The following is a 14,825-nucleotide window of genomic DNA, read 5'->3' on the forward strand; positions in this document are numbered from 1 at the left end:
TTTTACAAATAAGAGAACTGAGGCAAAGGTTCAGAAGGACCTGATTTCAGATCTGGCTTCAGACACCTAACAGCTGTGTGTCCCCAGCCAAGCCACAATATCTCTCTTTACTTCAGGTTCCTCATCTATAAAATGAGGACAGTAATAACACCTATTCCATAGTGCTGTTGTGAGGATAAAATGAGATAATATTTATAAAGCACTTTGGAACCCTTCAAGCAATATATTAATGGTAATTATTGCTATTATATTGCATTGACTTGTCTAACTTTAAATGTGACCACATATACATTATCCTAAAGTTAATCAGAAGACATAATTTAGATATAGGATTTAACTCAGTACCATTTTGATCTTGTATTTTTACCTATTTAATAGGAGAAAATACTGAACTTTTTAAAAGTAGCCTCCCCATACATCTCATGTCTCTCCCACAACTCCACTCTCTCCCTCCAACCCCCAGTAGAGAATATTTAGACACACACAAAGATGGGTATGTGCAGGGCCATAAGTCATATTTATTGCAAATATTATTGCTCATCAGAACCCATAAGTTTGTAATAAGAACCAAGCAGCTCAATTAGTACCTAGCTCATTTTTCTACTTAACATGAGCCCTTTTGTCACACTGTCTTTATGCTCTGTTTGTTAAAGATAATGATGAACCTCTCTTGAGTGGATCAGGGGATGTATCCAAAGAATGTGCAGAAAAAATTCTCGAAACTTGGGGAGAACTGCTGTCAAGATGGTGAGTCGTATAATAACAACCTCCATTTTCTTCCCAAAATTTATTTTGTATACTTTGATGCTTACCTTAGCAGAGTAATTCAGTCTTGGAATGAATAGTTGAGCCTAGTCAGAAGCAACTAGGTGTAGTGTAAAAACACCGGACTTCAGATCAGGAGATCTGAATTGAAATCTTATTTCTAGTGCTTCCTGGCTACATGGCCTCAGACAAATCACTTAACCTCTGAGTCTCATTTTCTTCATTAGTAAAATAATGGGCCTGGATTGGATGATATCTTAGGGTTCTTCTGGCCCTAAAAAATCATTAATCTGTATTTCCTTTCAGCTAAATTGATGAGAAGGGACATAAAAGGGTCTGCAAGCAAGTTTAGGAAACACTGCCCTTGGCAGTCAGACTTATTCTAAAAGAATTATATTTCCTTCAGCTCTCTCTTAATATTATGAGAAAGGATGGTACTAGTCAAAATGATGAGATTATAATATATATTTTTATCTAGTTACTTTTAGAAGATATACACGTTTTGTAGAGGGGAAAGAACAGTTATTTGAACTCTTCTTGATTCCCCTCTGTCTAGTTCTTAGACTTGTCACATAAGTTCTTAACAAGGGGCCTCTAGGTGGCTCAGTGGATAGAGCACTGGCCCTAGAGTCAGGAGGACCTGAGTTCAGATCCAGCCTCAGACACATAACACTTACTAGCTGTGTGACTCTGGGCAAGTAACTTCATACCAATTGCCTCGCCCCCTCCAAAAAAAAAAAAAAAAGATACAAAAGCTCCCTAAAGAATATAAATACTTAAACATTAGAATCGATCAAGTAGAAGCTAATGACTCCACAAGACATCAGGAAGCAGTAAAACAAAATCAAAAGAATAACAAAATAGAAGAAATTGTGCAAAGCTCATTGGAAAAAAAACAGCTGACCTGGGGGAAAAAATAGTTCTTGACAAGCCCCTTCCTTTCCGGTATGATTTTTCCTGGAAGGTGGAACTTAGGAGCATTTGGCTTTATTTTTTGCTGAACAATATCTAGGATTTAAAATAGGTAATCTGTGCCCTTGGAGGCTAGAACTACAAATTGGTAGCATCTGCTTTGAATACTCATGATACTTTACATTTTCAATAAAATGTTCCTTTCCAGGGTATACTGAGAAATGTCAGAGAGAAGCTTTGGTTTGTTCCCTTGCAGATTTGGTTTTTTAACAGATTTCATTCATCAGTCTTTTCACTAAGCACCCAATATGTGTAGCGTGGGGCACTGTTTGTCTCCAATGATAGAAAGCTGAAGTCAGACTTTAAAAATCTCTTCCTCCTTCCCCACGTACCAACTCTCTGATGAACAAAATAGTTTCATGTATTTTGATCTTCCTGCTTTACCAGGAGACAAAACATTCATGTTAAAATTCTGTTTTCAGAGTAGATTTTGAAGTGTCAGGGGGCTAATGCTGGACAATATGAAAATATTTCCTATCTTGAAATTGTCTTAAAAGTCAAATTTAGTCTTGTGATGTTCACCTAATAAGATATTTAAAATCACTGAGCTGTAGTTTGTAGCATGTAAATCTCTGATCAGATTTTAGTGAGGCACTATTTTATAATGAAAAGTGTGCTAGAGTCAGAAAAGCTGTATTCACCATCCATGTGACTGGGTAAGTCATTTTTCCTCTCTGATCATCCGTTTCCTCAACTGTAACATAGAGGAGATATTTTCCTCAACCTACCTCAAAAGATTTTTGTGAGCAAACCTCTTTGTAGTCATTGATACACTGATCCCAGAGTCAACAAGACCTGAGTTCATATCTTGCAACAGACTAGCTATGTGACCCTGGGCAAGTCATTTAACTACCTCAGTTAATAGCATCTACCTCTCATGGTCATTGTGAGGATAAAATGAGATAATATTTGTAAAGTACTTTGCAAACCTCAAAGTACCATAAAATGCTATTAATAAGTTATTTTTATTTTCATTATTATTTCTAACCTAAGGAACCGAATCCTGCACTTTTCTTGTTTGTTGTTTGCCCTCTGTTCTCAAAGAGGACCAATGACATTATGAGAGTGATGTCTTGACTTACTTGTGAATTGGATTTAAGTGAGGCAGAGCTGCACAATCATCAGCCTCACTGTCTCCTCCAGTCATTGGAATCTAGTGGCAAGACAAAAGTCAAGTCAAGTGGCAGTTGCCCCTATAGACTCTTAGATCTGGCAGGGACTGCCGAAGTCCAGCTCAATGCTTACCTGAACCATAAATCCCCATTGTATTATTCCTGACAAATCCAGTCACTGCCTGACTACTTCTAATGACGAGGAACTCATAACCTTAATTAGCTCATCATTACAAATGTGGCACACCATTTTCCCATTCTGCTAAATCTGTTTATGATAAACAGTATCATAATCAGCTAGCTACAAAGTCAGTATGTTATTCTGTCTGTGCAAAGCTGTTAAAAATAATTGAGCACAATTGAAGTAAACAGCCGAGAAAAATTATACACAATTTTAAATGTCATTTTCATATGTATCCCTATAAAGAGAGATAGAGAATTGTAGAAGGTCAGAGCTGGAAGGACCTTAAAGATTACCTGTTCTGATCCTGTTACTGTATAGAGGAGCAAAATGAGGATCCAAAGAAATGAAATTATTTGTGTAAGGTTATAATAGAGGAGGAGCTTCAGGCCAGGTCTCTTAACTTTCCAGTCTAGTGCTTTTCCCACTGTACCACATTACCTTCTAATTTAAATATAATGTACAAAGAAAGAAATAAAGAGAGAGAGACATTGAGAGAATGTATTAAAACCAAATTATGTTCAGGTAAGTAGGTACCATGACAATGCAGTCAGCAGATATTTATTAAGCACCTGTTGCATGCATAGAATTGTACCAACTCAGGGGAGATACAAAGCTTCATTGATAAGGCATAATCCCTGCTCTTAAGGAATTTACAAACTAGTGAGGGGGGGACACCAACAAAGATAACTACACTATATTATATGATAAATACATTACACAAGTTCACATATAAAGTACTCTGTAGATCTGAAAAATAAGGTAAACAACATGCATTCACTTAGCAAACATTCATTAAATGTCCTCTGTATTTGATAAGAGAATCCTAGAAGTTTATTTTATAAATATAAACTAAGTTATTGGGGCAGTTGCGTGGCACAGTGGATAGAACTCCGGTCTTGGAGTCAGGAGGACCTGAGTTCAAATCTGGCCTCAGACACTTGACACTTACTAGCAGTGTGACCTTGGGCAAGTCACTTAACCCCAATTGCCTCACCAAAAAAGCAAAATAAAATAAAATAAGTTATTACAATCACTTGTACTTTCCAATTTTTTTACTTTTAAATGATTTTTTTATATAAACAAAAATAATGTTTATTGCAGTAGTGCTAAAGCTCTGGTACAGACAACCAAATGCTGGAAAATGATAGCAAAGAAGTTTATCTAGAGCCATGTTTATGTGCTCAGTGTTTCTTAAAGCATGATCATCACGCTAGATATCTTTGAAAACAGAGGTTGATGGTAGATTTGTGCTTCACGTTGATGACTTCCAAGGTTTTCATTGCTCTGTAGTTGTGTTCAAGCTGAGGTAACTACTTTTGTCTCTAGGTTGCTTTGTGGATAGATATTCTGTTAATATTTGCTCTTCTTATTCACAGTAAGATGTTATTGAAAGCTTGACTGTGGATAACTGCTTTTTAGTGTTTGACTATATTCAGGAATTGTATAATTGTATTCACAAAATCCTTTGTAAATTTTATTTGGATATTGAAGCAGTAACTTAAATGTTTGGCACCTAGTCATATACTTAATTGTGTGTCAGATAGAGATAATGTAGATCAGCTTCCAGTTAAACTTCTTATCAGCTGAACTATATTGTTTCATTGGGCTTTGAAATAATTCTAGCTTTGGCCTCTTTTGTTTGTGGAAGTATTTCTTGGTAACCTTGCTTATGTATTTTATGCTAAATAGATTAACAAACTTTATGAAAATCATTTAAAGTTTTGTTTGGACATCTGTGGAATTTTGGCATGAGTGGTCTTTCTTAAAGCCTTTTGTAATAAATCTAAATTCTCACAGTAATACATTTTTTTTTTCTATACTTGTAACTCTGTTCTATGTTGCGTATTGCCTAACTTCCTTTTTTGCACTTTGAGTCCCCAATCATGAGCTATGGCTTCATTTTCAGGCATCTAAACCTGAGTGTGAGACCAAAGCAGTTATCATCCTTAGTAAGAAGTGGTGTCCCTGAGGCTCTTCGAGGGGAAGTATGGCAGCTCCTTGCAGGATGCCACAACAATGACCACCTAGTTGAGAAGTATCGACTCCTCATCACAAAGGTAAAGTGATTTTATAAAATGTTTTATGTATTTTTCTTTTTCTATTCATCTATAATGCAAACTATACCTGCAGTGGCATTTATGTTTTGCAGTGTAATAAAAGAAATTGTCCAATCCTCCTGTGTATCCCTCTCTCACCCCATCACCTACAACTTTGAAACTATTGAAAGAGGGGAGGGAACAGCATTGGTTTATAATAAAGGCCATCTATCATGAAGAATTGGCTTTTATTTCTTCACATCTTAATGATGTGATGTCTTAGAGGCAATGGTGGTCTCGTGGAAAGAACACTGAATAAGAAGTCGGGAGACTTAGGTTTGAATTCTGCCTCTCTGCCACTAACTAGCTTATGTGATCTAGGGCAAATCACTTCTGTTAGCCTCAGTTCCCTCATCCATATGTTGAGGGAATTGGAGTAAATTACATGTAAGAGGATTTTCATGCTATCGTTGTAGAGATAATTTAGATGATAATACAGTCATAAATTGAGAATTAGTTGTGTAGCCAAACTCAAAGAATAGTTCTTAATGGTCAGTATGGAAGATGTCCAATGGAGTACCCCAGAGAAATGTACTTGGGTCTCTGCTGTTTAACATTTTTATCAGTAATTTAGATAAAGGAATAGATGGTATGCTCTTCAAATTTTCAGTATCAGAAAACTAGGAGAGATAGCAAACACATACAGGCTAGAGCATTGGAATTAATCAAATAAGATGGAATTCATTAGGGATTAAATATAAAATCTTGCTCTTGGGTGCAGAAAAACCAGTTGAACAAATATAAGATGTGAGAAGCATAAATAAACCACAGCTCTATTAAAAATTATCTAGGGGTTTAGTACAAGTCATCAGTGTACTGTGGTAGTCATAAAAACTAATGCAGTCTTGGGCTATATTAGGACGAGTATAGTTTCCAGATACAGGGAAGTGATCATCCCACTGTACATTGCTTTTGTTCAACCTCATTTGGAGTATTATATTTAGTTCTGGGCACCAGAGTGTCACAAGAACATTGATAAGATGGAGAATTAAGCTTCCAAGAGAAGACAGCTAGGATGGTGAAAGGCATTGAGTTTCAAGATATATGAGTATTGGCTGAAAGAACTTGAAATGTTTGACCTGGAGAAAAGAATCCTCAAAGGGAGAGGTGGTAGTTGTGTTCAAATATTTGAAAGGTTGTCATGTGGAAGAGGGATTGTCTGGCCACAGAGGGCAGTACCATGTACAATTGGTAGAAGTTGCAATAAAGTTAATTTAGACTTGATGTTGATAAAAACTTGCTACAAATTAAAGATGTCCAAAAGTAAAATGGCTTGCCTAAATAGGTGACAAATGGCCTCTGCATGAAAATCAAATCAACAAGTATTTATTAAGTTCCTACTATATGTCAGTTACCACGCTAAGCACTAGGGATACGTAGAAAGGCAGAACTGATCCCTGCTTTCAAGGAGCTCACAATCCAATGGGGTAGACAAAACATAAACAATTATGTACAAACAAGACGTGTACAGGATACACTGGAGATAATCACAGAGGAGAAGCACTAGCAGAGGGGGGGTCAGGAAAGGCTTCTTACAAAAGGTGGGGTTTTAACTGAGAATTAAAGGAAGCCAGGAGGCAGAGATGAGGAAGAGAATTCCAGGCATGAAGGATGGCCAGTGAAAACACATGGAGCCTGGAGATGGATTGTCTTGTTTGAGGAAAAACAAGGAGGCCAATATCACTGGAATGCAGAGTACGTAGAGGGGAATAAGAAGACTGGAAAGATAAGAAGGGGCTAGGTTCTGAAAGGTTTTAAAAGCCAAAGAGAGGATTTTATATTTGATCCTGCAGGTAATAGGAGCCCACTGGAGTTCGCTGAATAGGATGGTGACATGGTCATACTTGTACTTTATGAAGAATAGTTTGACAGCTGAGTAGAGGATGGATTATAGTGGAGAACTTGGCAACTGATTAGATATAGGGGAGAAGGTATAGGGGAGAGTGAAGAGTCAAGGATGACATCTGTTATACTCCAGAATGATTATTAATGACCATGAAATATGAAAATGACTTCAAAATTATAATAGAACAAGAAATTTATATCTAATACTTTTTTTTAGGATTGCATAGCTCATTGAATTCTAATTGACTGAAAATTGGAAATCTGTGAATGGTAGTTTTCAATGAACTAGGTGATCTCCCTCTCTCTCTCTCTTTTTCTTTTTTTCCCTTAGGCAATCGAGGTTAAGTGATTTGCCCAGGGTCACACAGCTAGTAGGTGTCAAATGTTTGGTCTGAGGCCAGATTTGAACTCAGGTCCTCCTGACTTCAGGGCCGGTGCTCTATCCACTGTGCCACCCAGCTACGCCTAGGTGATTTCTTAACATACATATCAGCTCAAAATCATGTGACCCAGGAATGAGCATATTCATTTAACCAAAAAATTCTATCCCCTCACCATTCACAATAAATAGGACTTGCCATTGTTGTACTGGACGGAAACTACTGGAAGGAAAGGGAAAATACTACTAAGGTATATTAAGTGGAAACTTTGGTTTTTGGTTTCTGCCAAGTTTATCATAAGTGCTTTGGGCAACATTTTTATTTGCTTGTGAACTCATAGATAATACTTTCAGCCTCCAGTGCTGTTGCCAAAGCCAGATTTATTAAGCATTTTTAACTCTGATTGTAAAAACATTCATCAGTGCTTATGTTTCATCTTTGTGCAGGTACTGTACTAGAATAATAAGATTTTAGGGCTTGGAGACCTCTAAACAAAGAAATCCTTTTTTTCTTTTTTATATTAATTTATTTTGATTTATCAGTAATCACTTCTATATGCTTTTGAGTTTAAAAATTTTCTCCCCCTTCCTCCCCATCACCCTCCCCAGGATGGCACACAATCTGATATAGGCTATACATTTACATTCCTGTTAAACATATTTTCACATTGATGGTGTTGTAAGTAAAAATTAAAACCAATAGGAGGAACCATCAGAAAGAGGAAACAAAACTCAACAGAAGAACAAAAAATAGCAATTCAACTTCCATAGTTCTTTCTTTGGATGTGGGTAACATTTTCCATCACGAGGCCTCTGGAGATGTCTTAGATCCTTGTATTGCTGGGAAGGGTTAAGTTTATCAATGTTAGTCATTGCACAACGTGGCTGTTACTGTGTACAACGTTCTCTTGGTTCTGCTCACTTCAGTCAGCATCAGACCATACAAGTCTTTCCAGGTTTTTATGAAGTCAGCCTTAAACAGAGAAATCTTGCAAGGCAGACTATTCTGCATGAGAAAAGACAAAAAAGAACATTTCAATGTACACAGCAGAACATAAGAGAGAATTCAATATAAAACAATATATTTCCATTTCAAGAAAACCTATATAATAAACACTACACATTGTTTTCCGAGCTACATAGCTTTTCTTTGCTTCCTTCTAGGTTTTCTTTTGCTCTCTATTGTACACTTTTTACTTTATTTTTTTTTCCTCCCTGCCCTAGAAAAGGCTACAATTAAACACAGATATATGTGTGTGTGTATAAATATACATATAGTTACATATAGATACTTATTAACATGCATATATATGCATATATACTCATACATATATGTAAGAGCATACGATGTTTATTTTCACCTGTCATCTGTTTGTCTGAAGGTGGATAGCATCTTCCTTCATAGTTCCAAGTCTTTCCATGTTTTTCTAAATCGTCCAGTTCATCATTTCCTACACCACAGTAGTATTCCAACATAATCATATCATTTCTGAGAGATTGTCTATGAAAGTTTTTTTTCCCAATTTTCTGCATTTCTTCTATTCTTGGCTACATTGGTTTTATTTATACAAGAAAATTTTAATTTAAAATTATTGAAATTATCCATTTTACACTTCACAATGCTCCTGCCATATAATATAGTTTAAGGTCTGATATTGCCAAATCTTCCTTTATATCTTTTTCCCCTAGTTTCTTTGAAGTTCCTGACATTCTGTTCTTCCAAATGAACTTTGTTATTATTTTTTCTAACTTAGTAAAATAATTTTTAGTAATTTAATTGGGATGGAATTGAATAAATATATTAGGTTAAGCCATTTTTATTATATTGGCTTTATATATCCACTACCCATGAACAATAAATATTAATCCAATTATTTAAATCTACTTTTATTTGTGTTTATGTTCATGTATTTGCTGTATCTATTTTGGCAGTTATTTTCTCAGGTATGTTATGCTGTCTAGTTATTTTAAATGGTCCAAAACAATATTGAATAATATTGGTGACACATAATATAGTTTCCCTATTTTTCTCTTTTAATTAAATATATTTTAACTTTCACTATGTCTGAGATCATTACTATTCCTACTTTTTTTACATAATAAATTCTACTCCAGCCTTTTATTTTATCTTTGTGTGTATCTGTCATTTTTATTGTGTTTCCTAAAAGTGCTATACTGTTGAATTCAGATTTTTAATCCGCTATCCATTTTTATGTATAAATTTATCCCATTCACATTCTAAATTATAATCACCTGTTGTGTATTTCACTCCTTCCTGTTTTTCCTCACTATCCTTCTCACCCTATTTACCCTATCCTTCCTCACTCCTCTAATTCTACCCTTTACCTTTCCCTCCTATTTTTAACCTACGTACCCCTCTATCTTTATCCCACCTTTATCTTTTTCCCCTACCCTATCCCCTCGCGCTCTTTTTTCTTTCCAAATTTAGAAAACTTTTTTACCCTTCTTGATATATATGTTGTTCCCTCTTTAACCTGTTTCTGAGGAGAGTAAGGTTACAGCACTACCCACCCTCTCCTCCACTTACTTCTTTTGTATCAATTTCTTCTTTTCATGCCTCATTTGTATGAGATAATTGCTCCTTTTTAATCTCTCCTTACAATTTTATTTTTTTAGAATCACCCCATCATACATAGCTCAGCCCAAGCCTTTCTTTCAAGCTGTTCAAATAATGATGAAAGTCATAAATACTGATAACATTTTCACATTTAAAAAGTAAACAATTTGACCTTATTGAGTGCCTTATAATTGGTCTTTAATGTTTACCTTATGTTTCTCCTGGATCTTATATGTTGAATTTCCCATTAAGTTCTGGGGTTTTTGTCACAAAAATCTAAAAGTCTTTCAGTTTGTTAAGTGTCCTTTTGTTTTTTGTTGTTGTCTTTTTTTTTTTATTCAGAATTATACTTAACTTTGCTGAGTAAGTTACCCTTGGTTGTAACTCTAACTCTTTTGCTCTCTGAAATACAATATTCCAAGACCCATATGATCCTTCAATATAGTAGCTTCTAGTTCTTGTGTAATCCACAAGATTACACAAGCGCCACAACATTTAAATCGTCTTTTTCTTGTTGCTTACAATATTTTCTCCTTAACCTGGGAGCTTTGAAACTTGGCTGTGGTATTCCTATAAGTTTTCCTCCTGGGATCTCTTTCAGGTGGTGATTGGTGGATTTTTTCTATTCCTACTTTGCCTTCTTTTTCTAGAATTTTCCTTTATAATTCCTTGTAATATTGTATCAAGAGTCATTTTTTTTTAAATTGTAACTTTCAGGTAGTTCAACTATTTTTATATTGTGTCTCCTTAATCTGTTCTTCAGATCAGCTGTTTTTCTGATGAAATGTTTCACATTCTCTTCTATTTTTTTCATTCTTTTGATTTTCTTTAATTTCTTGATGTCTTATAATGTCATTAGATTTCCCTTGCCTCGTTCTAGTTTTCAAGGACTTCTTTTCTTCCTTAAGTTTTTGATTCTCTGTTTCTAGTTGGTTTACTTTCTTTTATAATTTCCTTGATTTTCTTGAATTGCTCTTTTTTTTCCTAATTTTTCTTCAATCTCTCTTATTTGATTTTAAAAATCCATTTTAAGTACTTCCAAGAATCCTTTTGGGGCCTGGGACCATTTGACGTTTCTCATTTAAAAAAGGAACGGCTTTTTAAGTCCCGCTATCTTCCTCTGAAAATGAACCCAGGTCTTCTCTGTCACTATAGTAGCTATCTACAGTTAAGTTCTTTCTCCTTTGCTGACTCATTTTTTATTTTTATTTTGTTTTATTTTGTTTTTAGCAGCTATTATTATAATCAAGTTCTAGTCTCAAGGTATGGGGAATGATGCCCCAACCCTCAAGTCTTTTTTACTGTTATTTTCTGAGCTCTATCCTGGGGACCAATCTTGGTACTCCTTTCCATCCCTAAGCCACGGCTAGGGCCCCCCAGCCACACTATCCCACAAATAATCTTACTCCCTGTGGTCACTCTGGTGACTGCAGACTACAGCTGTCCTTTGTGCCCTGGAACTGAACCCAGGGACTCTGCTCTCCTGCAAGTGCCCACAGCCAACCGGGTCCCCATCCCTCTGCTACAGTACTTAACCCAGTGCTGTTCCTACTAGTTCTTTCTCCCCTGCAGCCACAACCTGGGACTGTGTCAGTTCAGTGCAGCTGTGCTTGGTGTCCCTCCACAGTGGAAGATTCTTCATTCTTCTCCTACTCAGCTGTCAGACCCACACACTCTCCATGAGGTGAAAATTCCTGAGGCTGAGGCTATCTCCAATCCAGCTACCCCCAGGTCTTGTTGATGGTTGATTCAATGGAGTCGCCCTAGAGGTATTTGCACTTCACTCAGGCCAACTCTGAGGAGATTTGAGCCTTTCCTAGGATCTTCTCAAATTGTCTTAGGAGGACAACTGCTTTACACCAGCTCCTATTTATTTCTGCTGCTCTAAGTTCACTCTGAGGCAATGTTCTGTCTTTTTTTTTTTGTGGAGAAAATTTGGAGAGCTGAAAGTTTTCTGACCTACTCCGAAAGTTTTCTGATTTACTCTGCCATCTTCTCAGAATCCTCCCCAGCTTCATCCTTTTTGACCACTGTTTATCACTCTTTTCTTCTTGATGCTCTGTTTCTTGGTTTTCTTGACACTGCTGTCCCATGAATCTCCTTCCACTTATTTGACTGTTTCTTCCCAGTTTCCTTTGCTGGAGTTTTATCCAGGTCATGGCCATTAACTGTTTCTCTTGATCTCATCAGCTCATCTGTCTGCCAGTGATTCTCAGAACTGCTTATCCAGCCCTGACCTCACCCCTGACCTCCAGCCTCACATCTTCAGTTTTCTGTTTATTAGAAATCTCAAACTGAATATCCCCTTAGGTACCCCAAATTTAGTCTCCAAAACTGAGCTCATTATGTTTTCCCCTAAGCCCTCCCCTCTTGCTAACTTCTCTATCACTACTGAGGGCACCTCCATCTTCCCAATCACCCAGGCCCACAACCTAGATATCATCCTTGACTCTTCCCTTTCCCCTTCACACACACACACACACACACACGCCCATATATACAATCAGTTGCTAAGTTCTGTCAATTTTACTTTTGTAATACTGCTTACATATGTCTCCTTGTCTCCTCTGACACTGCCACCACCTTATGAAGGACCTTATCACCTTATCCCTGGACTGTTCTTACAATAGCTTTCTGGTTGGTTGCTCTGTCTTAAGACTCTCCCCACTACAGTCCAAGTGATCTTCATAAAGTGCAAGTCTGATAATGTCACCATCCTATTCAGCAAACTCCAGTGGGCTCCTATTACCTGCAGGATCAAATATAAAATCCTCTCTTTGGCTATTAAAGCCTTTCAGAACACCTAGCCCCTTCCTATCTTTCCAGTCTTCTTATTTCCCTCTATATACTCTGCATTCCATGATATTGGCCTCCTTGTTTTTCCTCAAACAAGACAATCCATCTTCAGGCTCTGTGTGTTTCCACTGGCTGTCCTTCATGCCTGGAATTCTCTCCCTCATCTCTGCCTCCTGGCTTTCTTTAATTCTCAGTTAATACCCCTCCTTGACCTCCTCTCTGCTAGTGCCTGTCCTCTGTGATTATCCTATATGTATCTTGTTTGTACATAGTTGTTTATGTGTTGTCTTCCCCATTGGATTATGAGCTCCTTGAAAGCAGGGATCGCTTCTGTTTTTCTATGTATCTCCAGTGCTTAGCATGGTACCTGACATGTAGTAAGTATTTAATAAATGCCTCTTCTCTTGACTTGAACCTTAATTGTTAGGAAATTTCTAATTATTAGGGTTTTTTCCCCAATTCTTAAGATACCACAATTTTGTCCTTCGTGATCTCTGGAAATCTGAAATCATATATATAAAAAGCCTGGCATCAGTGTGGGATGGTAGAAAAAGCAGAGGGTTTGGAATCAAAGGATTTAGTTATTGTAAACCTCCAGTTCAAACTCTCGTGAGCAGTCACTACATTCAGAAAACAATTTCAAGAACTTAAAAGAAGAAAAACTAGATATTCCTCTACTTTTTTACCTTTACTACAGGTACTCTAGTACTCTTTACTGGGAAGGTGATAAGATATACGTTTGTGAATCTTTTTTCTTTTCCCTCTCATTTTCTCCTTCTTCCTTACCTTTTTCCTATTAAATTTTATTTTTATTAAATCTAACTTATCCTATGTTGCAATTTTATAGTGTTTGAGTAATTGTGACAGGTAATGTAGTATAGAAATCACTGAACTTAGTATCATAAGACTTCTTAGTATCATAAGACCTTAGTTCATATCTTGTATGACTATGGGCAAGTCATTCAACTTCTTGAGGCTTCAGTTTCCTTCACTTTAAAATTATGGGGTTGAAATATATGATCTCCACACTCCTTTCCAGCTTGAAATTAGATGATCTCTAAGATCCTTTCTTGCTTGAAATGAGATGTTCATGTGAAAAAATAACTGCAATTAACAAACATCCACGTTTGAATCAGAAAGTAGAACCAAAGGATGTCTCAGAACTTTCATGATGTCATAGAAAAGAATTTATCAAGATATACATATATATATGTGTGTGTGTATGTATGTACATATATATATATACACAGAGAGAGAGAAAGAAGATGCTTATAATTCAGGTAAGGATTGAACCAGATGTCCTCCACAGTCTATTCTACATCTGAGATTCTTTTATTCTAAAATGAAGAACCAAAGCTTGAAAGTAAGTGTTTTTTAAAGACTGTTTCCAAATCTCTGAGACTTCTGAATGTGACTTTCTAAGTCCATCTTTCTGTTTTAAGGAAAGTAGGTTGGTTGTATATTATATCCTTCATTTTTTTTGGCCTGGTAGAAATATATTTTAAATATTGTTTTTACATCACCTTCATTTTCAAATATATTTCTCTAACTCCTCCAGAATAAAAATTTTAAAAGCAATTCAGCAAAAATCAGCAAACCCATCAACCAAAACTGACTGTGTACAATATTGCACATCTATATCCTCCTCTACAAAGAAGGGAAAGAAGCATCGGCATTAGTTTAAAGGAAAAGCATATGTAGATTATTGTTGCAAAACTCAGTCATCAAATATTTATTTCCTATGTGCTAATCACTGTGCTAAAGCAAAGAAAAAGCAGCCCCTGCCCTCAAGGATTTTACATTCTAATGGAAATGACAACATGCATTTAATATGTACATACAATCACTTAGTAAATATTTATTAAACTCCTATATGCCTGGCACTGTGTAAGTGCTAAGGATATAAAGAAACGTGAAAATATAGTACCTGCTCACTAATGGAGGAGTCAACATGCAAACAATTATTGTTGTTTGTCTTTCATGCTCAAAGAGAACCAAAATAACATCACACCATCAGGGTCAATGTACAGTATGTCTGACTCTGGCTGATCATACCAATACGAGCTTGGAAGGCTATACCACAGGTGAGGTACAAATA

At 36.3% G+C, this 14,825-nt stretch overlaps 1 protein-coding gene across 3 annotated transcripts in view; it reads left to right on the forward strand.

Annotated features, from left to right (window-relative positions):
- LOC114047178 (rab GTPase-activating protein 1) overlaps window positions 1–14,825 on the forward strand; it is a 218,109-nt gene that overhangs the window by 99,625 nt on the left and 103,659 nt on the right. For all 3 annotated transcript variants that reach the window (XM_027867975.1, XM_027867977.1, XM_027867976.1), the window contains exons 12-13: window positions 654–747; window positions 4,940–5,090. In XM_027867975.1, the coding sequence (XP_027723776.1) occupies window positions 654–747; window positions 4,940–5,090 (245 nt within the window). The remainder of the gene's footprint in view (window positions 1–653; window positions 748–4,939; window positions 5,091–14,825) is intronic.

This window comes from Vombatus ursinus, unplaced genomic scaffold (genome assembly GCF_900497805.2).
Source record: "Vombatus ursinus unplaced genomic scaffold, bare-nosed wombat genome assembly UNPS02014786.1, whole genome shotgun sequence".
NCBI lineage: Eukaryota > Metazoa > Chordata > Mammalia > Diprotodontia > Vombatidae > Vombatus > Vombatus ursinus.